A 25,404-nucleotide genomic window follows, 5' to 3' on the forward strand; every position below is an offset into this window, starting at 1 on the left:
GGACTTTCCATCAAATGCAGGACTTACCCCCTGCATTACTCACAGCTGGAGAGATGCACAGGGATCTGGGAAGACGTCACCATGGCAGGATACCCCCAAGGAACAACGAGATACCTAATCACACCTGCTGGATTAGGTGGGGTGTTTGGGATACATTAACCTCCTTCTCCAGGGTTGTTTCCTGGACTATATGATCAGATAGTTGCTTTCTACCATATTAGCAAGTACTGGTAGATTGAAGAATATTTTATCCTTTCCTTTTTTCCTATTTTTATTCTCTTGTCTTTTCCCTTTAAATTCAAGAAGTCCAAGGAATGTTATTTGTCTAAGACAATGTCTGGGCCACGATAGTATAAGTACCAAATAAAACAAAACAAAACAAAACAAAAAATAAAAACAAATTAATGCACCACCTAAGGAAACAAATGAGAACAATCCATTATTTGGGCTCAAATGTGTCCAAGATCCAATCATACAAAGTTGCAGATTCCAAGGTAAAGAGCTTGAAAAGGCTGGTTCTGAAGCAAAGGAGATTTTTAATTCCAAGACAACCAAGTCCAACATTTTAATGAGCAAATGGGACATGAAACAGATTTCAATAAAAAGTGGTTTTGATATGCCTTATTTTCCAGTTAAAAAATCAAGAGATTTAAATATAGTACCCATGCCCCACTTCTATTCGCATGAAGGGAAAATATTCTCTGCCAAGTGGTGAAAAGTGAATTTGTTGGCTTGATTTGCTCTTCAATCTGGCATTTTCCACAAAGTACAGTTTTCCTTGAATTATCTAAACTTTTTCACCCTCCATGGTTAAAGCATAATTCCTAGCCAAATTAATTTTGAACACTCTTTGTGATATGGTTATCAGGTTAATCATTGCTTCTCTTCCCTATTAGGAAATGTTTTTGTCAATTTCTTCAAAGGTGTCACTACAGTCCTGATATGTGAGTGGATATTACACATTGGTTTATTCTCCACGGTGCTTGGATAGGTAAGCACTGAAGGGAACTATTTCTCAGTTGGAGATTAGCTAGGAAAGGGCCCGTCCATTTGAAAAATATAATTCATCAAGAAGACTAATCACATGTACATAAAGAAAGAGGGAAAGTATGTGATGCCATTATAGGAAGAAAGAAGAGATTACATCCTATCTCACAATTTCACAGTTCTTTTCTTTTTTTTAAAGATTTATTTGAGAGAGAGCAAGCGAGCACGCATGCAATTGAACAAGTGCACATGAGTGGCATGAGGAACAGAAGAGACTCCCTACTGAGCAGGCTGGGGCTCGATTCCAGAACCCTGAGATCATGACCTGAGATGAAAGCAGACGCTCAACCAACTGAGCCACCCAGGTGCCCCTTTACAGTTCTTTTCATTTACCCCCAGGTATTTCCTAGATTCTCAGAACTGATTCTAACACTTGACTAATTAATTCAAATATATTTCTTTTCTGTAATATATGGGATACTATAGAGGTCAATGGAATCAGTTTATAAAGTTGGAGCTTGGGATTCCCCACATGCAAAAATCATCTTCTAATTTATTCAACAAACAATATAATGGCTTCTCTAGTGAACCACATTTGGAGCACCTAAAGTAACCTCTGGTATGTATTAAGACTTAGTCTGAATCAGGTATGGGATGAGGAGAGCATAGTATGATGACAATAAAGGTAAACAATTAATAGAAAGTCATGTAAATTATTTCAACCTGTCATGCAAAACACGGCTGAGGAAAATGTTGGGATTATTGTGTTTCATCTAGACCAGCCTTTTGCCAAGAATCTACGCCTACACACAATGTCTCAAAAAGACTAGAGAGAGGTTTTGGAGGTCCCTTAAAAAAAGGGGGGGGGCAAGAGAGACTCAATACACGAAGGAAACATTCCTACTATGTGATATAAAGAGAAAGAAGAAGAAAGGAGCACTAAGCTGCTATACTAGGAATAAGGGTATTATCTCCTGTTTTAGAAACTCCCAGGGAGGAGCACACAATTGGGTATGTCCACACTAGAACTTACAGAGGGTTAGGAGGGGGTTGGGGGTGGTAGCAGCAGGAATGACTCACAGGGGCTTCTCTTTCACCTGCAGAAGAGGACACCCCAAGCATCCCCAGGGTGTCCTCTAGTTACATGGACCTCCCGAGCCACTCATTGTTCTCATTCCTCTACCTGTTACACTTTAGATCTCTATTCCTACCTCCCCTGTCCCAAGTCTTTAACTTTTCTGGTCCCCTTATGCTGGAAGCACTGTTTCACGGTGACTAGAATGAATGAGAGTCAGAAAGTGAGTCTGGACACACCCATTGTCACCTGGGTTACCTGGCAGTAACCTTCTAACTGGTCTACCCCTCTCCAACCCTCTTCTCCCAACGGCCAGCTAGAGATTATGAAACCTCAACTCAGAGTGTGACTTTGCTTACAACCCATCTCCCCATTGTGCTCAGAATAAAAAGCTAAGACCTAAGACCTCATCACGACTGGCAAAGCTGCCGTCACCTGGCCTTGCCTAATTTCTTCAGCCCTATCTCACCCTGCTATAAACCTCCCTTTTGCTCCTTAAGGACAGGAAACTTCCTCCTGCTTTAGGACCTGAGCCTTCTCTCCACTTGCCCCCCCCACCCCCAGCATCTCAGACCTGCACATAGATCTCAGCGTGAACATCACCTCCTCAGAAAGGTGCTCCCTTGATAACCTAGCCCAGAGTGGCTTCATCCCTCAAGGCTATTTTCCTTCCTTACCACTCATCTGTACCCTCTGCTGGAACCCACGTGAAGGGAGAACAGCTCCGAAGCCCCAGAGCTTGGAACAATTCCTGGCAGGTGGCAGGTGCTCCGTAAATGTTTGTCCAACAAACAAGGCTGCAACTTCTTTGTTGAACGCTATAATAATACTGCTTTCCCGTCAAGATAATCTGGGCTTCTTTCATCTTGTGGATATTTGCAGAGAGAAAGACAGCTCAATTATTATGCAAGCACGTTTCCCTTTAATGTTATGTGACACTGGTATTGCTTTTGTTCTTCCAAATTTGCTTCACTCTATCTGATACATAATTTAATCTAATTTCTCACTGCACTTGTTTATCCAACTTGAGTTGAATACTTTTCATGCACTGGGCCGTCTATTTATAGGTCTACTTCGCATTTTGTCTGTTGACTTCATTTTTGTGCCCTCAACACAAACATGTGGGCACTTAATCACGCATTTCCCTTCCGAGGCAGTGTGGGCATGGGCCATGCTATGGCTCACACCATCCAAACATAAATTAAGGGATCTATGATTAGAAGATCTGACACATAATGAGAATGTATTTCTTTGTTCAGAATTATTACAGAGTCATAGCTATTGTTTTGCAGAACATACTAATCCTCCCACAGCTGTGAAAAAGAAAGAACATGATTGAAGGTTTTGTGTGTGTGTGTGGTTTTTTTTTTTTTTTTTTAAGGGCCTGATTGGGTCTAGTAAGTTTGTACTTTTAGTTTGCTTTGTTTAAAAAGAAAAAAAAAAAGGTCATCAGAGAGGTCTTCAGCATATTCAGCGAGGAAAACAAAAACCAAAAGAACTAGGAAAAGCCATCTTACGCTCTGAGAGGCTGCGGGTACAGGGGTCAAGGCATTCAGAGAGAAACACAGCCAGTGTTTTTTCTCATGAATTCTTTATACTTGAACCTAGGAATCAAAAGTGACTTCTGCTTTCCTGTGTGTCCACACAGGAGATGCAGGAGACCAGCAAATCGTGGGGGCTCACTTCTGTAAGCGTGGAACTAATAATTTGTATAGAGGTGCTACTCCAGTTCTAGGGATCATAGAACCACCAGCAGAGTTGGGACCCAGAGAGGAAGCATGTTCAGTATGTTTCTAACTCACTCCTGTTAACGCACCATGCCGACGCATCTTCAGCCCTGATCCTACCATCTCTCACTGGCACCTGCTCCTGAGTGCCCCCCCGTTGCCCCGCTGAAATCCCAGGGTCAGCCTCCACCACCTTCCTGCACCATGGCTCCCAATTCTCTCCCTCCACAAACTCCTGGTTCCTTGGCTGAACACCCATCCATGTACGTGTCTACGGGAGGGTGGGAGCCTGACCGTAGAAGGGGATGATGAACAAACACAAATGACCTCATCGCATTGACTCACCTCCCCCCCAGAGGACCCCTCCCCACCACGTTCTTCTCTACTAGCTCAGCCCTGCCCTTACAAATCCTACCACCTTTTGTTCCAGGAGGGTCGAGCTTGATCTCCATCCCCTATCACAAGTAATGAACAAACTCTTCCTTGCCGATGGGATTTAGTTTTGGGACAGCTACCATCAAGTGGGGCCACCCTCCCACCATCAAGAAGGACACCTGGTGATCACACTGTTCTTCTAGTTCATGGACATCTGCATTTTTCTCCTGCCTCCTCTTCCACCCTCCAACCTCTCATACCTCTACGTGCTTGTCACTCTCAGCTGATGGCCTTGCTTTCTGGGTCACTGAGGATCAGAGCAGGGTTTTTCCAGCTCCTACCATCCCATCACTTCATCTATCCACACGTGCTCCCTGATACCCCACCCTCCCGGTCTCTGTAGGCACCAGAGACCCTGTCCTCTCATGCTCACTCAAGACTGCAGACTCCTGTCTTCTGCTAGGCCATTGCCTAGCTCCGCAGGTTCAGAGAACAAGAAGTAACCGTGACATTTCCACATGCAGGCACACAAGGAATGTGTTAAAAATGTGCTCGTATGCTAATAAAACATGTACTCAAACTGCACAGCCCTGTTATAAATTTGCTAATCTGAAGCTTCAGAGTTTACAGTAATTACTACAATCTTGGTTTACACGACTGAAGCAGGAGAGAAATACAGCATCTCGCACTCCTGGAAGTCAAAGTCACATTATACTTGCCACAAGGAGGTTTTCCTCCCTCCATAGCTCAGTTGATTTGCACATTTCTAACTGTGTATAAATGACAGATGTGCTGAGCTGCTTTTTATTTGAAGCCAAGTATAGAGCTCATCCCAGAGCTTAAAAATATTTAAAAGGTTTCTGTGGTATGTGACTTGTCATCACACTGCGGCACCGGGCTATGTCCCATCTCACAAAGTTTAAGAACCAAAACAATTACCTCTTCAAGGACATCAGCAAGCTTACTCAGGATCTCTTCAGGAAGGCTCTGGAATGTGGGGACACTGAAAGACAAAACAGATGATGCTGAAGCAACTTCCTTCCACAAACAAAACAACAATATGCAGATGAATTTTATGACAAAGAACCTGCAGATAAAGGCCAAAGCAGTGACTTGAGCAGGATCTGATGACCACCAACAGGGGAAAGGCACGTTCTACTAGAAAGAACGTAGAGATTGACCAGAACTGAGTTCAAATCCAAATTATAATTAGCTGTGGGACCACAGATGCCTCAGCTACAATAGAAAGAAAGTGGTTTACTGCTTTATCAGTCTGCTGTCTCAGATTCTGTCCTGTTCCATCTGCCTCTTTGGGTCCCTTTTAATACGCACACATGCACACACACGGGCACTCACACACGTACATGTGCATGTGTGCACACAGTCCTTCTACAGGCAACTCCTGCTCATTCTTTCAGACACAGCTTCATCAATGATAAACTCAGACCTTTAAGCATTCATCCAACAACCTTGGAAGGTCCCTCTCTCCTCAGCCCCCTCCAGCTAGGTCAGAGTGTCCCACCACAAGCTCTTCTATCCCTTACATTAGACACTTAACCAGGTATTTGTGGTTTTCTGTTCTAGAATCTAAACTCTACAAAAATAAGAACAATTTATCTGTCTTGTTCGACCCCTGTGTTTTCCATCATTTACAAATAGCTCAATAGCTGACACTGAGCAAAGCTATGAAAGCATGGATGTGTGAATGCTTCCTGTGACAATTACAAGGATCAGATGAGACAGGGTGGAGAAAAGAGTCAAATGCAGTAGACCAGGAAAATTATTAGTTCACCTCTGACCAGCCAATGAAAATACTGAATGATGCCAAATGCACAAGAGTTCTTCTATATATGAAATATTAATGACCTTAAAAGAAATAAACACACTCATAAAAACATGTAATTTTTGAAGCTCTACTGGAAAATCATAACTGGGATACGCAACTAAATTCTCATTTAATCCTATCTCGATGCTTGGATAGAGATAAGACAGTAAATGAATGCATATACGTTCGATTACTTGATATTTGACTTTGCGACTCATTCCAGCTTGACTCGAATGATACAATGAAAGGAGCCATAGCATACTGTTTGAATATAAGCATGGAAATTTCACTGTTAACTTGTCACTCTGATTCCTATTACTTAGTGTAAAGCCTATTGATAAAATCCCAGGGTTTACGCAGAGGTAGAACAATTCACCCAGGACCATCTGTTCCACCAGATTTACTGCTGTGGTCTTAGTCGTCTGGGTTTTAATTTCCAGAAGGCAGTCTATTTCAGCAGCTGGATGGAACACATCACAGGAAGAGAGGAAGACAGAGGAAGCAGTTTCCATGAGTGATGCAGGTTGAAAATCTAGCCCTTCCTTGTTCCTTTAATGAGCCATAGCTCAGGGTCTCCTAAGACATAAGAATAATTAGAATGCTTCTATCCCAGTGGGTATTGGTGGAAACGCAAACTAACAACTGATTTTTTTCTCCTTTCATTATCATTGTCCCCCTTCTCTAGACAGGTAGGTGTATGACCTCTAGGCTCCACCATTTATCCCTAGCTGTGCTAGATCTATGCCAAGTCATACCATGAATGCTTCCATGTTCATGAGTTCATACCCATCAGAAAACCATTAATATTTACTTGACTACATAATGCACTAAATGGAAACATTAATCTTAGGAGGGCACTTTAAATTCTCTTTTACAATTTTACTTTTATTCCAACTTCAAGGTATAATTGACAAAATTAGAAGATATTTAAAGTGCACATGATGATTTGATACACATCGTAAAGAGCTTCTCTCAAGTTACTTAGCACAGCTATCACCCTCACATATTTATCTTTTTTTTGGGGGGGGGAGTGTTGAAAGTATTCTCAGGTTTCTTCCTTTAGGACCCTTCACGATGGTAACGGTCAATGTCACCATACTACACGTGAGAAACAGATCTTATTCATCCTAAATTGTGGCTAAAAGTTTGCATTCTTTTACTAGCCTTTACCTGTTTCCTCCACCCTCCAACCCCCCGGCAACCACTTTTCTACTTGATATTTCTATGAGCTTGATTATTTTTAAATGTTTTTATTTATTCATTTGAGAGAGCATGCACTAGGGGGGTCCAAATAGTAAAGGGAGAGGGGGAAGCAGGGAGCCCAATGCAGGACTCCATCCCAGGACACCAGATCATAACTTGAGCCCAAAGCAAATACTTCACTGCCTGAGCCACCCAGGCGCCTCTTGACTTTTTGTTTAGATTCCACATATACATGATACAGTACAGTATTTGTCTTTCTCAGTCTGGCTTCTTTGACTTAGCATAATGCTTTCGAAGTTCATCTGTGTTGCAAATGCAAGCTGCCAGATTTCCTTCTCTCATGCCTGAATAATATTCCATTGAATACTTATCATGATCTTCTACAACTTAAATGTCTCAGAGCCTTCAGCAGCACTTGTTACTAACAAAAATTAAGGTTGATTTTTAAAAAGAAACACTGTAAAAAGTTATCAGTAACAACCAGAGAACTTCTAAATTTAACAAAATGGAAAGCAATTTAAAAAATAAATAGCTTCACTGTAATAAAGTGCTCTGAAAACACTTCCATAGCCATCTCTAAAATCTTAAGATCTTTATTACTGCAAACACTAGGTAAAGTCTCTCATCTAATTAATTTGCTTTCTAAGAACCAACACCAGTAGCTTGAACGCCAAGAACAAAACAATTGAGAATACTCATAATTTGGAATTCTACAAATGAAATATGTTGGTTAAATTTCCCCAAATACATCAAAAGACATTAATTTAGACTCCACTAATTTGGACATATAATTCAAGATGAAGTTGTTTATGATTCAGAAAACTTAAGGGAAAATAATTATAAGGACAAACCTGCAGAAAACATTTCAACAGGAAAGGAGAATATTTTACCTTATGTAAAAAATAATTTACCGTAATAATTTGCATTCTAATTACAAATAATTCTTACATATCTATTAAAACATTTTGTCCCCTAAGGACCCGCAATAGGCCCAGAGCTACAGAATGCATTATAATGTAATGCAATAGAGATGATTTAACATGTGTAAAGCTTTGCTATTGGCTTTTTCTTCTTTTAAATTGATTTGAGAGACAGAGGGGTAGTGAAGGAGTGGAAGGAGCAGAGAGAGAGAGAGAGAGAAAGAAAGAATCTCAGGCAGACTCCCAGCTGAGCATAGAGCCTGACACAGGGCTTGAGCTCATGACCTTGAGATCATGACTTAAGCCAAAGCCAAGATTTGGATGCTTAACAGGCTGCACCACCCAGGTGCCCCATTGGCTTTTCTAATTGAATGAAATGAGGACTTGCAATTTGCAATGATAGTAACAGAAGACGAGATAGGGGTACATACTCTCTGTCAGGCACTGGGCTCAGGATTTCATAGAGAACATAAAGGTTAGTTTTACAACAACCTTCTGAAATAACCATGCCATTGTCATCCATTTTACAGACCTGACAAGTGTGACCCAGAGAGTTTGCCTGAGGTCAGACCACTCAGTGTGGGTGAAGAAAGGATGAAAATGATGTGGAGCTCATCACTTACCCCTCGGGCTGCATGATTTGCAGTCAAAGTGTTAGCAAATGCCTCACGCAACTTTCAAAATGCTTCTATAGTCTTATAATGATTTGGATGTGAGTAGTGATAATATGTGATTTATTAATCACCTTTTTACCATGAAAAAAGCTGAACAAATTGAAAGGCTAGAAGAACAGTTCAAGAATGACCTGTAACCCTACTATCCAGATTTGCAACTGTTAACATTGCGCCATCTTTGCTTTATCCACCTTCAGTCTAGCTATTTTTCTGTGTGTGTAGTCATAAGCAGGCTTGTAGATATTTTGATGAAACATTTGAGAGTCACAGATATCACTTCATACACTTCATAATCTTCAGCATACATATCCTAAAAATAAAAACGCGTTCCTGAATAACTGTAACACCATTCTCCTACCTAAAAAATGAACTCCAATTCTATATCATCTAGGATCTGTTTCATATTCAAATGTTACTTACTGTTCAAAAATGTCTTTACTGGTTTTTCTTCTCAAACCAGGATCCAGAAAGGTTCTACACATTGCTTTATGTTCCTCTTGTCTCTTACTGTACAACACCCTTCCGCCTTTCCCTGTGGCACAGAATTTTTGAAGACACTGGGACAAACGTCTTATTGGATGTCCCGCATTCTGAAGTAGTCTTAATGACTTAATTTCTGCTAATCTACTGTTTGAAAGTAACAACTAACAGAGGGGAGAGACAACCCAAGTATAAAGACCTGTATTGCAGCCATCAATCAACAAAAATTGGAACACACACAGGATAACAATCGTAACATAGCAACAGTTCTTGGAATGTGATCTGACAGGTCAGGGACTCCCTAGACCTTTTCAAGGGGGTTCTCAAAGTCAAAGCAAATAGTCTAAGTTGTATTTTGCCTTTTTCATCTTATTTTTCACGTGTGTGCAGTAGAATCCCCCAGAGACTATACGACACAGGGTGACATCATTGCTTTGATACATAAGCTTGGATACACACATATTTGTATGATTTTGTGTTTCTTAGAATTTTGAAGCTAGGACCTAAGTTTGTGATATATGTATTTGTAGAACTTAACTCAGTATAATTTCAGCAATCCTGTGCTCTTATGAGACAGTTTTCTCACATATAACCTTATTATCATCCAACATATCATTCTCGAACTCTTGAAAAACTATGATTATTCAGACTTGATAACCTTTGTGTCAAAGTGGAAAAAAAATAGAAGAAAATACATTTGGATATCTTCTGTTGCAATAATAGTTTTATTTTCTCAAAAACATTTGTAACTTTTAAAACTTTAATGCTATTATAGTTCTTAGAATTTTGTAATTGTTATTGGTATTAAGAGTTTAAAATAAAAGATAAACTTTATTAAAGGATGGATCATTGACTTTGAAAGGGGAGATGGTAAGACTCCTATGATCAAGCTATAGCTGCTAATCTCTAAGCCTAAAGACACTGAAAAATATAGAAAAGGACTCATTAGAGAGTCTTCTGACTCACGGATGGGATAAATCTTGCCCAAAGAAATTTGGAGACACCATACATAGGAAAGTTTTGACAAAATCTATTTTTCCGGGATGCCTGGGTAGCTCAGTGGTTGAGCGTCTGCCTTTGGCTCAGGGCGTGACCTCGAGGTCCCAGGATCGAGTCCCACATTGGGCTTCCTGCAGGGATCCTGCTTCTCCCTCTGCCTGTGTCTCTCCCCTTCTCTGTGTCTTTCATGAATAAATAAAATCTTTTAAAAAAACTACTTTTCCCTAAGCATTATAGATACTGTACCTTATTGTCTTAAACCACAGAATATTTAAAAAATAACCTTATCATGCTAGTTATGATGTCACTTTGTGCCCAATCACTGAAATTTTAAGGAAAAGAAACTAAGCTCTTAAATGTAGGCATGATGAAGTTTTTTAAAAAAACAAAAATTATTTGGTACAGCTTCTCAAATTAGTAAGTGGAGCCTCTTACAGGGTGAATCACCATAGCGTTATGACTCGAAAAGTCCCCACAATAGACCACTGAAACCTTGCAGAGGTTGACTTTGTTCCATGCCTGCTGGATGAAGTCTGTAAAAAACCATTGTACGGTCTCCTTCCAATGATATACTATCTTGTTGAATTAAAGATCAAGCTGCAAGCACAAAAATAAGATCTTCCTTCCAAAAATGTACTTTTTGCCTTACAAATGGATGAATCTACAGACATGGCTAGCCTTGTTGTTTTGCTTGGGTTTATCTGATATCAGAAGCAACTAATCATCAAGGAAGATAATCTTTTATATGAACTCTTGGCAACAAACACAAGTGGTACCGGCTACTCGGGATGGAGTAATTTTTCATGTGTATGGTTTATCTTGGAACAGCTATGTTAATACTTGCACCCTTGGTGCAGAAGCAACAGTGGCCCCTTGACACTAATTAAGGCCATGAGTTTCTGTTAGATTCCTAATCACCACTTGCAGTTAAAAATTCAAGAAAATGCCAGTTTTACCTTAAAACACTTTTTGATGAAACAGTAAGTCACTAATTTTATTACATTTTGACTCTTGAATATACATCTTTTGGATATTGTGACAAAATGGCAAGTACACAAACAGCCCTTCCCTGAAGCACGATGGCGGTCTCTCAAGGAAAATCTCTTGCATAACTGGAGTTGCAAGCTGAGGAGTCCCATTTTTTTTTCTTAATGGAACACCATTTTTACTTGGCCATGACCAACAAACTGTGGTTATTCAGACTTGAGTGTCTGGCAGACAATTTTTCAAAAAAGAACAAAGTGAGCCTGTCACTACAAGAAAAGAAACAAACAAACAAAGAAGCCAGGATTTGTTGCCAATGATAAATAAAATTTGAACTTTCAAATGAAAATTAAAACTTCAGATGACTTTTATGTGCCACTTTGGACTTAACAGCTTTCCAATACTTGAAGACTTTTCTGATGAGATCACTGGTGATGTGTGAATATTAACAAATGTGATTTTTTTTATTGGAAATTCTACAGAGCTCAGTGAACCAGTATTTTCCAGATGATCAATGCATGATGTTACAAACTCATGCATACGGAAAGATCTATTCATCAAAGTACAAGATGGATCAATGGATTTTAATGTGGCCACTGTTTCACATTCCATATTGCAATTACCTTTAATAAACTACCACTTGTTGGGTTGTGCTGCTGTATCAAATAAGAATGTCCAAAATTATCTAAAAAAGACCATTCGCTTACTTCTCCCTTTTCCTACTACAAATCTCTCTGGGTATCATCTTTTCATATACCTCAACAAAACAAGAGAAATTCAACAGATTGAATGCAGAAGCAAATATGTGAACCTCTTCTACTAAGTCGGATACTGACAGATTGGCAAAAATGTTAACTTAAACTTCTATTTTTGTTAAGTTCTCTTTGTTTTTGTAAGATATAGTTGCCTTTATTACAAATTGGCTTTTGATGTTAACATTAAATGTTTATTTTTAGTGGGTTTAAGTGAATTAATAATTGTTTTTAAATGTTCTCATTTTTGAAGATTTTTAAAATTTATTTATTCATGAGAGACACAGAGAGAGGCAAAGACACAGGCAGAGGGAGAAGCAGGCTCCATGCAGGGAGCCCGATGTGGGAATCGATCCCAGCACTCCAGGACACACCCTAGGCTGAAGGCAGTGCTAAACTGCTGAGCTCCCTGGGCTACCGAAATATTCTCATTTTTAACTCGTAATACAGTCAATATTGATAGATCCACATGAGCTGAAGAAACATTAACTTACAGTGATTAAAAGTGATTTGTTGATGAAAACTATGTAAAACATGAAATTACAAGATGCTATTACAAGGAAAATATGATTAAAATCATGGATAGTGTGAGATAGTTGTTTTTACTAAATCTCTTTATAAGTAGAATCTTTGCAGGAAAATACAAGAAAGTTAGCAAATATGTTAGGTGGAGAGATAGTCTTTTTATGTATTCTTGTATTTTCCAAATTTTCTGTTCTATATTATGGTTACATCCAAATGGGTCCATTTCAAACAAAACAGTTCTTACTGTTGTTAAACTACTGGTTTAAATTCAATTACTTATTTACTCAGTACAACTTAGAGTGCCTGTCATGGGCCATCCATCATTGCAGGTGTTTGGGATTCATTAACAAAAGCAAAGTTTCCTGCATACTGATCAGGGAAAGAAAGTGAATAGTAGATATAATAAATATTATACATATTATATATGTACACGCACACATATCATAGAACACACTAGATGAGGGCTATAGCATCTTCTATCAGAAAAAGTCCCCATAGGGTAGCAGGGATTGCAATGGGAGACGGTTTAAGGTTACAGACTAAACAGGACTAGGGCGTTCTCATTCATAATGTGAGACTGTCCCAGAAATCTGAGAGGTGGGGGGGAGGGGCAGTTAACTGTAGACCTAAGAGAGAGGATCCAGGCAGGTAGCAGGAGCAGCAGGGTGGCTCTAGTGTCCACGGTTCAGTGACCAGGGGAGACTAGAAGAGCATAAGGCTTAAGAGGGAAGGGGTGGGGTGGGGAGGGCAGATCACAAGGTGCATGTGTCTACCCAACTCCCCCCTCAAAGGACTTGGCTTCAATATGAGTGAAGTGTGCAGACACTGCAGGTTTTAAGCAGGTGTGGCGAGATCTTACTTACAAATTTAAGGGACCCTCTCCTGGCTATGTGAAGAGTCAACTGCAGGCAGCTAGGAACCCACATCCGCCGCCCGAAAGATGGTCGGCATCTGGCGATGGTGGAAGCAGTGGAGGGGGTGGAGAAGCTCTTGAGGTCTACTAAATGGTGAAAGTAGGGAATAGAGGCAGCATGATTTCCTGGAAGACTGGACTTGGGATCAGAGGGAGGGAGGCCAGGAGGGCTTTGTAGCAAGGAATGTACAAAAAGAGTTTGAATATTTTTCCTAGCTGAACAATTTTTTTGAACCTACCAAGTTGCAAAGGGCTTGATTTCATCAGGTTTTCTTTTTTTAAATATAACCAGGGTATTAGATGAAGTCCCATATTTATAAGGCAAGAGATCTCCAACCAACATAAGTCTGGACATAGTTCATCAATGTCCTCTACCCTAGAGCAGAGCCTGCAGCCACATGACTTACCTTCAGGTAGCATGTAGAGAATGGAAGTCCTTTTTTTTTTTTTTTCCTGCCATGAGAAATTGGGTTGGTACCAAGTTTAATGTCAAGAATATTGACAGGTACCTTGTGTGTGTGTGTGTGTGTGTGTGTGTGTGTGTGTGTGTGTGCGCGCGCGCACACACACACACCAGTAGCTTCCTACAGCTCATGCCAATTGAGCAAGAGTGGAAATCTCTGACTTACTGAAGAAATCAATTTCTACTGATGAAGTATTAAGGGTCTTTCCTAACTTACAGATATCTGAACGCTCCCGTTAGTGAGCTCATCAACACTTTGTGTTTTGTCTAGTTCTGTTTGGTTTTCACCCTCGACGCACTTTGCTCCCCTAATTAGATCATTGGGCATTGATCCCACTTCACTCTGCTATGCACAGCCTTCTAACTGATCTTCCTTCCCAGAGTTTCCTGTTTCCCGCTCAGTGTACTCCACATCACTGCCAGATTTATTGTCTATCGGCAGCATTTAGCTCTTATCACTCCATGGCTCCAACCTCCAAAGGTGACCTCTTAACTCACCAGATTCTAAGAATTAAATTTTTTTTCCTGTGTGTAAAAACACAATAAATAAAGCAAACCATTGTGGAGACATCATTGAGGTTTATCATCTGTGTGATAAAATGTAAACTCCTTCCCCGGGACTACTGCATAATGAGTAAGCATATGGGCTTCTGAGGAAAGACAAGCAAACCGAATTAGGCTCTGCTGGTAATAACTAGCTGTGCCTCTGGTAGGCAGCTTGACTTCTCTAGGCCTCAGCCTCCTTCCCTTACAAAAAGAGGAGGGGATGGATATTACCACCCACTGCATAGGGTTGGGGTGAACATAAGCAAAATAATAGATATAATGTATTAAAGGAGGTACCTGGCATGTAGTCATCATTCAATAAAACATTAGCAGCTGTAACAATTATATACATACTCTTATCCTATAGGTTATTATTGTTTAAGACCTTCAATAATCAAAAAAAAGATTCTAATATGTCAAATATAAATCTTAGTGTAGACTCAAGAATGCTAGAAATACCCATTTTTGTTTTCAATCTCTTCAATCAAATTATATTTGATCTGGGGTAGGAACCCTTCTTTCTCAGCCATCTCATGACCTTCATTGTTGAAGTCTTCCTCAAGGTCATACCAAATCCCGGAGTCGGAGGATGGAAAGTCAAGTCTCTCATCTTTGCTGTCATGGTCACGAAGGACCCTTGATGCTCAATGGCTCTCTGCTTTTGGGACCAGAGATGAGGAAGGGGACCTTTGGTCAAGCTGGGAATCCTGGCACTTCTAGTCAGCCTTCCCAGGTGAGTCCAGGAGAAACCTTTCTAAGGTTCTTCTCTTTCTCCATCTGACTCCTGACACTCTAATTTCATTAAGTGAATGCATGTTTTTAAAAATCAATAGGATCCTATCTTCTAGAAGCTTTTAGTATTGACCCAAAATTCTGAGGTCAAGAAATTCACATGTTTACTGCAGCATTGTTTGCATAAGCCAAGATATGGGAACAACTCAAGGTACCCATCAACAGATGGATGAATAAAGAAGATGCAAGATACAGATACAGAGATATGTATCTACAAGTGATGGCCTATGTGATAGCATCACACATACATATTGGATATACAGAGACTATTATTCAGCCATGAGAAAAGAGGACATTTGCAACAACATGAATGGGCCCTGAGCACATCATGCAGTGAGAAAAATCAGAGTATGCCAAGGTATAGGATCCCGCTTGCGGAATCTCAAAAAGCCAAACTCATAAAAACAGTAAAATGGTGGTTACCAGGTGATGAGGATGGGGGGAAAAGACAGATGGTTAAGACAGATGGTTAAAGACAGATGCTGCCAAACTGGCAGCAGTAAATAAAAATAATAATAGTAGGCAAGCCATACAGATATATATATAATGCACAGTAAATACAGGTCAGCAAACTTGCTGAGAGTATAGAACTTAATTATTCCAACCACTAAAAGAATAATGTGATGGAGGTGCTAATTATCATCACAGTGGCAATCGAATTACAATATATAAATGTATCCAATTAACATTGTGTACATCTTGAAATTACAACGTTATATGCCAAATATAGTCAATTAAAAAAAAGGAGCTTACCAATTTGTCTGGAAAAGAGGAAAAGGTGTAATAACAGGGGAAAATATTTCAATAGTTTGTATTTGAATACATAAGCCCATCACTAATATTTGCAGAGCCCCGATTCCCCCGTCACCAAACACCATCCATCACAACCCCCTCCCCACCCCACACACACTGACACAGCTGCCTGTTTAGTCAATGCTCAGGCACAGGGGTGGGCAAATGGTGAGGCGAGTAGAAAGGAGCTGTGGGGAGGCCTGACCAGACTTTGGAAAGGAGGTTGGAGCCATCTGATGATGGAATTCCAGGGTCCTGACCCTGGCCTGCAGTGGGGCGGGGACCACACCCAGGAGAAACTAGTGGGGAGTCCTTCTGGAGTACAGGGCTCAGGGACAGGCACCTGCAAATAGTGTGTCTTCTTCCCTAGTTACACGCTCTACTCCTGCCCTTGGTGCTAGAACCCAACACCACCTGCACGCCTTCCGACGCAGCGACTCTTCAGGTACCTTTTGCCACATCTCTAATCACTGACAGGTCTCCATTCAGATGATTCAGGTAATTGATGGCAGAAAAGACAATTCCACAATTTTTAAAAAAATCTATAAAACTGTTATCCCTGAAACGCTCATTTAGACCAGGGTTCTATTCCCATCATTTGAGTATCTTTCCTACCACCCTTATGCTCATGCTGGGCAAACCTGCATAAGAGGGGCAAATCACTTGAGCTCTGTGAGTTTGTTTTCACCTCTAATACAGAAATAATCATTCTGTGGGAGACAAATGTGTCTATTTGTCATTAGGCAAGTATCAGTGATGAAGTTACTTAAAACACAACAAAAAATACTGCATGTACAGTCTTAAAAAATCATCTTCTAAGACTATGATATACCCAACCACAGACTTCCAAGTTGGATTTTAATGCTATCCACGTCCGCGGATTCACAGCCTTTCCCAAAGCAAGTACCAACCTCTTCGACCAAACCCTTGGTCAAAATGCCCTGGAACAGTGGTTTCTAAACCTGAAAGTCAAGAGGAATTCAGATTCAACGAGTCATGGAATGGGTTCCAAGAAAGCAATGCATTTTTTCAAAGTGGTAACAAATATATAATATAAAATTATCATTTTAATGATTTTTAGGTAGATGGTTCAATGGCATTGCATATCCACATGGTTGTACAACCACCACCACCATCCATCTGTAGAAGGTTTTCATCCTCTCAAACTGAAAGTACAGGAGCTAAAACGAATGCCCCAGTCTCCTCAGTCCCTACTGGCCACCATTCTACTTTCTGTCTATGAGTTTGGCTTCTCAAGGGGACTCATATAGATGCGATTTTATAATATTGGTCTTTTTGTGACAGGCTTTTTGTGAAGACTTAATGTTTTCAAGGTTCATCCATATTATTCCACGTATGGTTTAACCTCTCCCCCGATGATTTTCATGTATGGCAAGGACAATGGCTTGACCAATCCTTTTCAGTTACTATGTGATCATTTCAAATAACCACTAAGAATCACAAACCTAGTCCAGTTTATTTTCTGAAGTACAGCTAACCTGTTCCACCTATGTCCTATTATTTTATATTACTGTGCTATGTTATTTTGCTGTGCTATGTTATTATGTTTTAATTTATTGTAGTGAGAGCACTTAACATGAAATCTGTCCTCAACTAATTCTTTAGTGTATGACACATTGTTCTTAACTATAGAAATAATATTGCACAGCAAAACTGGAGAGCTTATTCATCTTTCTTAACTGAAATTTTATGCCTGCTGATTAGAACTCTCCATTTTCCCTCTGTCCTAGCCCTTGGCAACCACCGTTCCACATTCTGATTCTATGAATTTGACTATTTTAGTACCTGATAGAAGTGGAATCACGCAGCCTTTGTCTTTCCATGATTGGCTTGGTTCACTTAGCTCAATACCATCGAGCTTCCTCCGTGTTGGTGCCTATTGCTGGACCTTTTTCTTTTTAAAGCTGAACCATATTCCACTGTGTGCATCTACCAGTTTCTTTATCCACTCACCTGTCAATGGATTTTTAACTTGTTCCCATATCTTGGCTATTGTATCTAGTGCTGCAACATGGGAGTGTTATTATCTCTTTGAAATCCTGATTCTCTTGGATAAATGCCCAGAAATACGATTGCTGGATCTAAGGTAGTTCCTTTTTTTTTTTTTTTTTAACTTTTTGAGGAACCTCCATACTGTTTTCCATAGCAGCAACACCATTTTGTATTCCCTTCACAAAATCTGTCCACATCCTTGCCAACACTTTTCTTCCTTTCTGATAATAGCCTTCCTGACAAGTGTGAGGAGATACCTCATTGTGGTTTGGATTTGTCAGTCTGAATTCCCACATGTTTGTGTCAACTTCTTTAAGACTCAGCTCAGAGATTTCCAGGAAATGGTCCCTGATAACTTTATCTCAGTATGACTCCCTCCCTCCTGAACAGCACCTGCCACCCTTGTGTTATAACCAGGTACTGAAATATCTTCCCCCCTCCCACTAACATATTAATGCATCAAAACCCCTACCGTGTAACAATTAATAGCAGGGAATTTAGGATCAGGGATAAAATCTGGTTTTGAATCCCAGTGCCCTCACTTCTGAGCTATGTAACTATGGGCAAGTTATGTAAAGCCAGCCAGCTTTAGGTGCCCCTGGTTGGTTTAGCTGGCAGGGCATGCAACTCTTGAGATCTCAAGTTGTTAAGTTTGAGCCCCATGTTGGGTGTAGATATTACTTAAAAATAAGATCTTAAAAAAAAAAGCAATAGGCTTTAGCTTTTTAAATCAGAATACAACAACTGAAGTTACTTAGCTCATGGAGCAGTTGGATTAATAAGTATGAGCACTTAGCAAAGAAGCTAGTATCAGGCAAGCACCCAGGTAAAAGGATCTACCATTTAGCTTACATAATACTACACTTAACATAGAGTGTGTCACGTAGTAGGTACTCAGAAGCATGCAAATAGAAGGAATATATGCAATGAAGCCAAATATGATGAAGTGGTCGTGGTTTTGAGACAGGGGTGCACCGTTTGCACAGTCTGAGGGCACTTGCCTGGGGATAAGTGGAAGGTGAAACTCAGCCCACCCCCTCTCTGCGTGTCACCCATTTCACCCTGGGAGACACCACCTCAGCCCAGATAATGGGCTCCCTCTTATATTTCAAAACAGGTGCCTTATTTATGGCAACCCTGCTCTGCGCCAAAGATCTTCTGCTTGTTATATTTCAGAGACCACAGGAATATTTCCTTGAGGCTATTTACTCAAGAAAAATTCAGAAAAGAAAATTATTTATTGACCTCCAGAGTCTTCTTTAAAATCTCTTAGAATAGCTTTTGGAAAAAAAAATCCACTGAAGGGCTACTTTCAAAATCAGAACTAAGGTCACTCTGGTGCTTCTATCACAATGATCACGAGGAGGTGAGGCACTAATGACACACTTTATTAAATTACCTCTGAAGTGCCTAATAGTATCCATCCCTGTGGCAAACTTGGAGGATCAGAGTGTACCTTATCTTTGCTCTGTAAATCTTACAACAGCCTGTGCCTGAGCAAAAATATAATTGGATGGGTTTTTATGGAATTCGACAAGTTATGTCCGATTGTTAAGACGAAAAAGCAGCATATAACCTTTCAAATGTTTAATGTACTAATGATAATCAGCCTAAAAGTTTCTGCCCAGAGAGTCTACTCAATCTTTTGAATCCTGGGAGGTGTTATCCCTTGTCCCCAGAGGCTACGCCTTCCTGTTAGCAGAGCTTCTCCACAAGATGCCCCTGACACAGGGCTATGATGCATCTTCACTCTGCAGCAGGGTCCTGTGTTGTGCAGAACACTTAGCATCTCTGGTTCCTACCTATGAAATGTCATGGGGACAAGCCAACAACTTCTAGGGGTGATACCGCCCAAGATTTAGAATCATCACACTATAATTTCATAATGTTCCCGTTTACCAGTTGAGTTTGCGAGTCGTTCTGCCTAAAACCTCAAAATCCTGGTGACTTGCTCCAATTTCCATCTCCCAGGGGCTGGATACCTATTATCTGGTAACTGCAACACTGAACAGCCATCTATGTGAAGTGCTTCTGGAGCCTAGCTGCTTGTGCATAGACAAACGGAATGCAGGACTCTTCACCCTTGGTTTATGGCTGCTTCCACAACCATTCTATTTAACACATGGTCTCTAAAATATGTTAATAGACATTCCACACAAGAAGGATTCCATAGATGAATGAGGAAATTCTAAGCTATAGAGATTTAAAAATCTTTACGTATCAAGGTCTTTATTTAAAAAAAATATACTAGGAAGTTAACTGGGAAGGGAAGGGTATTGCACGTTTTCAAAAAGGTAATCCCTTAATTCAAGATTATCTATTAATTTATTGAGCAACTAAGTATCCACGCTACATAGTTTGGAATCATAAGTTTATATTAAGGTGATGGAATTCATGAGTCCCTAGGCTTGACATACAATAGACTTTACCATGGTTTTATGGTGACTTGCTCCCTATTTCCATGATGAAACTCAGTCATAATCTTCTCTGAAAGCCTCGACTGCCATCTCCCTAATCTCCCCCTTGTCTTTATCCCACAATGTGTAGACTCTGCAGACACATCTACAAAGGCAGAGGGTCTGGATGTCTCTCATCTGTGCTCCTGAGGTGCCCTGGGACTACCTCCATCATAGCAATTCTCGGTTTATGCTCATCAGTTTATTTATCTGCCTCACTCGAAATTCAGCAAACCACAGCCCACTGGCTTACCACCTATCGTTGTACGTCAGATCTTAATAGAAGGTAGTCATGTTACTAGTGTAAAGATTCTCTCCAGCTGCTTTCATGACACGATGGCAGAGTAGATGCAACAGAGTCTGTATGGTCTGCAAGCTGAGAGTAATTACTATCTGGCTCTGTAAGGGAAAGTGTGCCAACCCCTACCCGAGTCTATTAGGATCTTGAGGTCAAGTATAGTGTCCAACTCCTCCAGCTTAATGTCTGGCAAATGGCAGGCGCTCAAAGTTTGTGGAATAAAAAAATGTTTTACCTTTCAAAAATCAATCCAAGGGTATCAGTAACTGTTTTAATAAAATAGAAGGGATGGAACAGTCAAGCCAGGTCACAGAGCCAAAGATCTTACTAAATGTTGTTTTTTACGTTGACTTGGAAATACAGATTAAAAGAAAGTTAACTCTTAATAAATACAAACCCTCATTTAGAAGTCTATAATCTGAGTAGAGAACAGGATTCAAAGGTCACTCTGTAGAACATCTTTTACATATGAATTCTTGATACAAATTCTCTCCCAATATAATTTTGAATTTTTCAAACAAAACCTCTACTTTTTCCTCTCAGGAAATAATTTCTGAACACAATTGTTTAACAAGTGCCTCTTTCTGGAATGCAAGCAAAATGGTCTTTTGCTTTATTCCATATCACTCTTAAATCCACTCTTTACCAAGAGATTTTCTTTTTTGATTTCATAGTAAAATTTTAGAAAGCATAAGAATGTGGAGAAGTAAACTTCCATTCTCAAAAAACCATGGCAATTTATTGGAACCTTTGATAAAGTAGTTTTGCTATTAAGGCTCGAAAGTCAATAAAAGAGTAAAATTCTCGACTTTTAAGAGTTTCACCTTAATTATAAAGCTTAATCCTAGTTCTACCATCTAATTCTGGGTAAAGTTATATGACCCAAATATTAAAACCTTTTTAGCACAGGATTTAGCACATAGCATACATAGTATTATTAATAGTTATTATTGCTCACATTTTAAGAGGCTTCATACATACCACAGTTAAGAGTGGTTATCAAGCACTTGTATATCAAGTGCTTTTCTTCCTTTAATAATTATAACCATCACTAACATTTATTCATCATAATCGGTGACCTGCTCTCCTAACAGCTTTGCAAACTTTATTTCATTTAATTCATGAACGCACCTTCTACCAAAAAAATATATATAACACAATTTATACAACGATGTATGTTCCTTTGATTATCCTAAGTATTAACTTTCAGACAAGCTAGTAACAGCTTAATCCTAAATTGACACATACTTCCTCAATTTATTATGTGTCCAATTGAATAAATGCCATGTAGGACATTTTTGCAGTTGGGCAATGGACTATATAAACTGACAAATTAGTTTATCCTATAATATCTGTAAGCAATGATGGGTCAATATATTATCTCTTCAGATTTGCATTTTGATTTCTGAGCATCATCCAAAGGAGTGACTTGGATAAGACATGCAGGAATTTGAGAAGATCAATAAGAAAGATGAGAATGGGTGCTGAGTAGAGGGCCCTCTAAATCTATCAGAGCTCAAAGAAATAAGTTAACACAGCAGTAAGCATAAGAGAATCAATTATTTTGGGGGAAAAATTAGGTCACTCTCACTCTCACTTTATAACGGCAATTAAAGTACCATTATATTTTATTATCTTTATATGTTTAATAATTTTAGCTCAGACTTCACATATTTTTGCAATCGTTAAAATTTAAGTTTGTTATTTTAACTACAATGATAAATGTGAGAGGCCTATAAGATGATATTAAATGTCAAATCAAACTTAATGGTATCTTTTTAAGATATGACCATATGTCTACATTCCCAGCATTTTTTAAATTAGTTCTTAATATGTGCTAAGCACAGTATAATAAAAAGTCTCAGCCATGTTGCTTAGTAACCATGCAACTTTGAACAAGTTAATTAACCTGAGTCTGTTTTCTCAGCAGTGCAATGGAGATAATAAGAGTTTTATATAAACTAACTAACTTTACTCTTCAATCATTCTTTAGATTCTCTCATTATCCACTTCATGCACACAAAAAGATGGGACCTAAGACCACTCACAAATAACTTTCTCTCTCTGGGTCTAAGTGAGAGAACCTGGATTCAAATCCAGAGCTGGTGCTTCAGTGGAAATTCAGCCAACCAGTGCCTGGAATTCATTTGCCAAAATCTCAGATTGTTGACCCAGTACACCTTGGAAAGTTAAACGTAAGTTTGACACTATCACTGTGTCTGCCGCCCCCTTTCCCCAACATTTTATGTTCCCCTACTCTGTTTAGGGTGAAGCCACCATGGGGACAGCCAGCGGCCCTTTCAGTAAGTGAAGCTGCTTCTATTATCAGCCTACAAATGTTCCAGGGGTAGAGAAGTAAATCTACCAGGTGGCAAGGGTCGTGAAATCCTGGGCCGTAGTAGTAGTAATGCTTTTGGCTGACATGTCAGAGTACAGATTGCTGGAAGACAGGATGTATACTTTTCCTTGATTAGACTATTTTATTGCCAATACTTTTAGCTGGACAAATCTAAGTTGTCAAACAGATGCCAATAAACTCTTTGATTTTTTTTTATGATCTCGCTACACAGAGCTTTAGCAAAAGGCAGCCCATTAGCGCCAACACTCCCCTGACTTTAGACTGATTTGAACCTTAACCTGTATCTCCAATAACTAAAGTGTAATTAACATCCGCAAGTTGACATGAAAAACCAAACCATCTCACACAAGAAGTACTCAAATTCATAGGCCCCCAAAATTTGTTTTAAAAAACCCTTCAACAAAATGTACAGGTATAAATTCTAATAGTTCCACTTTTGGATTCTTAAATGGTTCAGATTAAGTGACAAAAGTTGATATTCTAAAAGGCTGCAGTGTTGGCTCGAAGATGGCAGAGGAGGACACTGAGGTCTCTTCATCAAGGATACAACTAGATAACCTCACAAGCCTAAATAACCCAGAAAACAGCCCAAAGACCAGCAGAATGAAATTCACAACCAAAGGTAGAGAAGAGGCCACATGGAAGAATGTAGGAAGGGTGAAAATGCAATTTGAGACCTAAACAGACTGTGGCCAACCACACATAGGAGGGAGCCTGGAGTGTGGTGGAGGATGAGAAACAGACTATCACACCAGGGAGCCTGCCCAGGGAATACAAACCCCCACAGCATTTGGGTTTGAAAGTGAGAGCGGCCAAATTTTGTGACTTCTTAGAACCAGCATGACTTAAGGTCTGGAATTCTAAAAATCAGCAGGCTTGGCTCTGTGACTTAGAGGGACTTAGAAAGCTGAGTCCCTGCCCTTAAAAAGACAGCACACCAAACAGTCCCTCAGATACAGCATATATACAGCAGTTTAAAAAACCCTGGGGGCAAATGGGGTTGTGATTTAGTCATCACAGGGCAAGTTCTGGGGAGGCAGGGATCTCAGAGAGACCCCTTCAGGAACAGAGGAGCTGGCAAGGCTCCATTCCCTCCCCTGTTCCCCCAACATAAACAACCACCTGCAGGAACCAGTACAATGTCCATACCTGGTACCTAACTTGCTTCCAACAAGCGCCACCCGATGGCCTTGCCCATGCACTTGGGTGGAGTCCCCTTGACAGTCACACTCACCTCAGTGCTGCTACTGGTCTACTTCCCTTCCGAAAACCAGGCAGACCTCACTAGCACCACTGCTCCCAACCCACACATTCTGCAAGGTTTTGCTCCTGGCAGCAGCTGTGGCTGTAGGTGCTACAGAAGCCTGAATTACACCTTGTTTTAAAGTGCACACCCCACCCATATGCACTTAGCAGACCTACACGGGCCAGCTTAGTCCTGGCAATGGCAGTTCCATGTCTCATTTAGCAAGCAGACTAGTGTGTATCTTATTGAAATTCACCCCATCCCAGCCAGGGACCAAAAGCTGCCCATAACAGGAACAGAGCCACTGCAAATGACTGGAGTGGAGGAAAAAAAACAGCCAGAGCACAATAGGGCACACACAACACACATAGGAGACACTGCCTGAAGCACCAGGTCTTAAGGAACATTGGACACTGTGCTGCCAGTTACTAAAGGATCTCTTTATAAGGTCATTACCTTAACTAAATGAGAGAACCAATAAGTCAACCTGCTGATGTTAATATACTTTAGTTATTGGAGATTAGGTTAAGGTTCAAATCAGAGTCTGAAGTCAGGGGAGTGTTGACACTAATGGGTGCCTTTTGCTAAAGCTCTGTGTAGCTAGGTCATAAAAAAAATCAAGATCAGGAAACAGAGATGATCTTTCTAACAGAAAGAAACAGAAAATAGACACAGAGTTAGACAAAATGAGGAGACAATTATGTCCTAAATAAAAGAATGGGATCAACCCACAGCAAGAGCCCTAAGTGAAACACATAAGTAATATGTCTAATAGAAATTTAAAGTAATGATCATAAAGATACTCACTGGACTTGAGAAAAAGAGTGAAAGACATGAGTGAGATCCTCAACAAAAAGATAGAAAACATAAAAAAAGAACCAGTATTAGATGAAGAACTCAATAAATGAAAGCAAAAATACTCTTGATGGAATAAATAGGCTCGAGGAAGTAGAAAAATATAATGAATTGGTAGACAAAATAATGGAAAGTAATCCAGCTG

General features: G+C 39.9%; 1 protein-coding gene across 2 annotated transcripts in view; it reads right to left on the bottom strand.

Annotated features, from left to right (window-relative positions):
• PRKG1 (protein kinase cGMP-dependent 1) overlaps positions 1–25,404 on the bottom strand; it is a 1,174,671-nt gene that overhangs the window by 316,841 nt on the left and 832,426 nt on the right. For both annotated transcript variants that reach the window (XM_026014785.2, XM_026014784.2), the window contains exon 5: positions 5,104–5,167. In XM_026014785.2, the coding sequence (XP_025870570.1) occupies positions 5,104–5,167 (64 nt within the window). The remainder of the gene's footprint in view (positions 1–5,103; positions 5,168–25,404) is intronic.

This window comes from Vulpes vulpes, chromosome 10 (genome assembly GCF_048418805.1).
Source record: "Vulpes vulpes isolate BD-2025 chromosome 10, VulVul3, whole genome shotgun sequence".
Lineage (NCBI taxonomy): Eukaryota > Metazoa > Chordata > Mammalia > Carnivora > Canidae > Vulpes > Vulpes vulpes.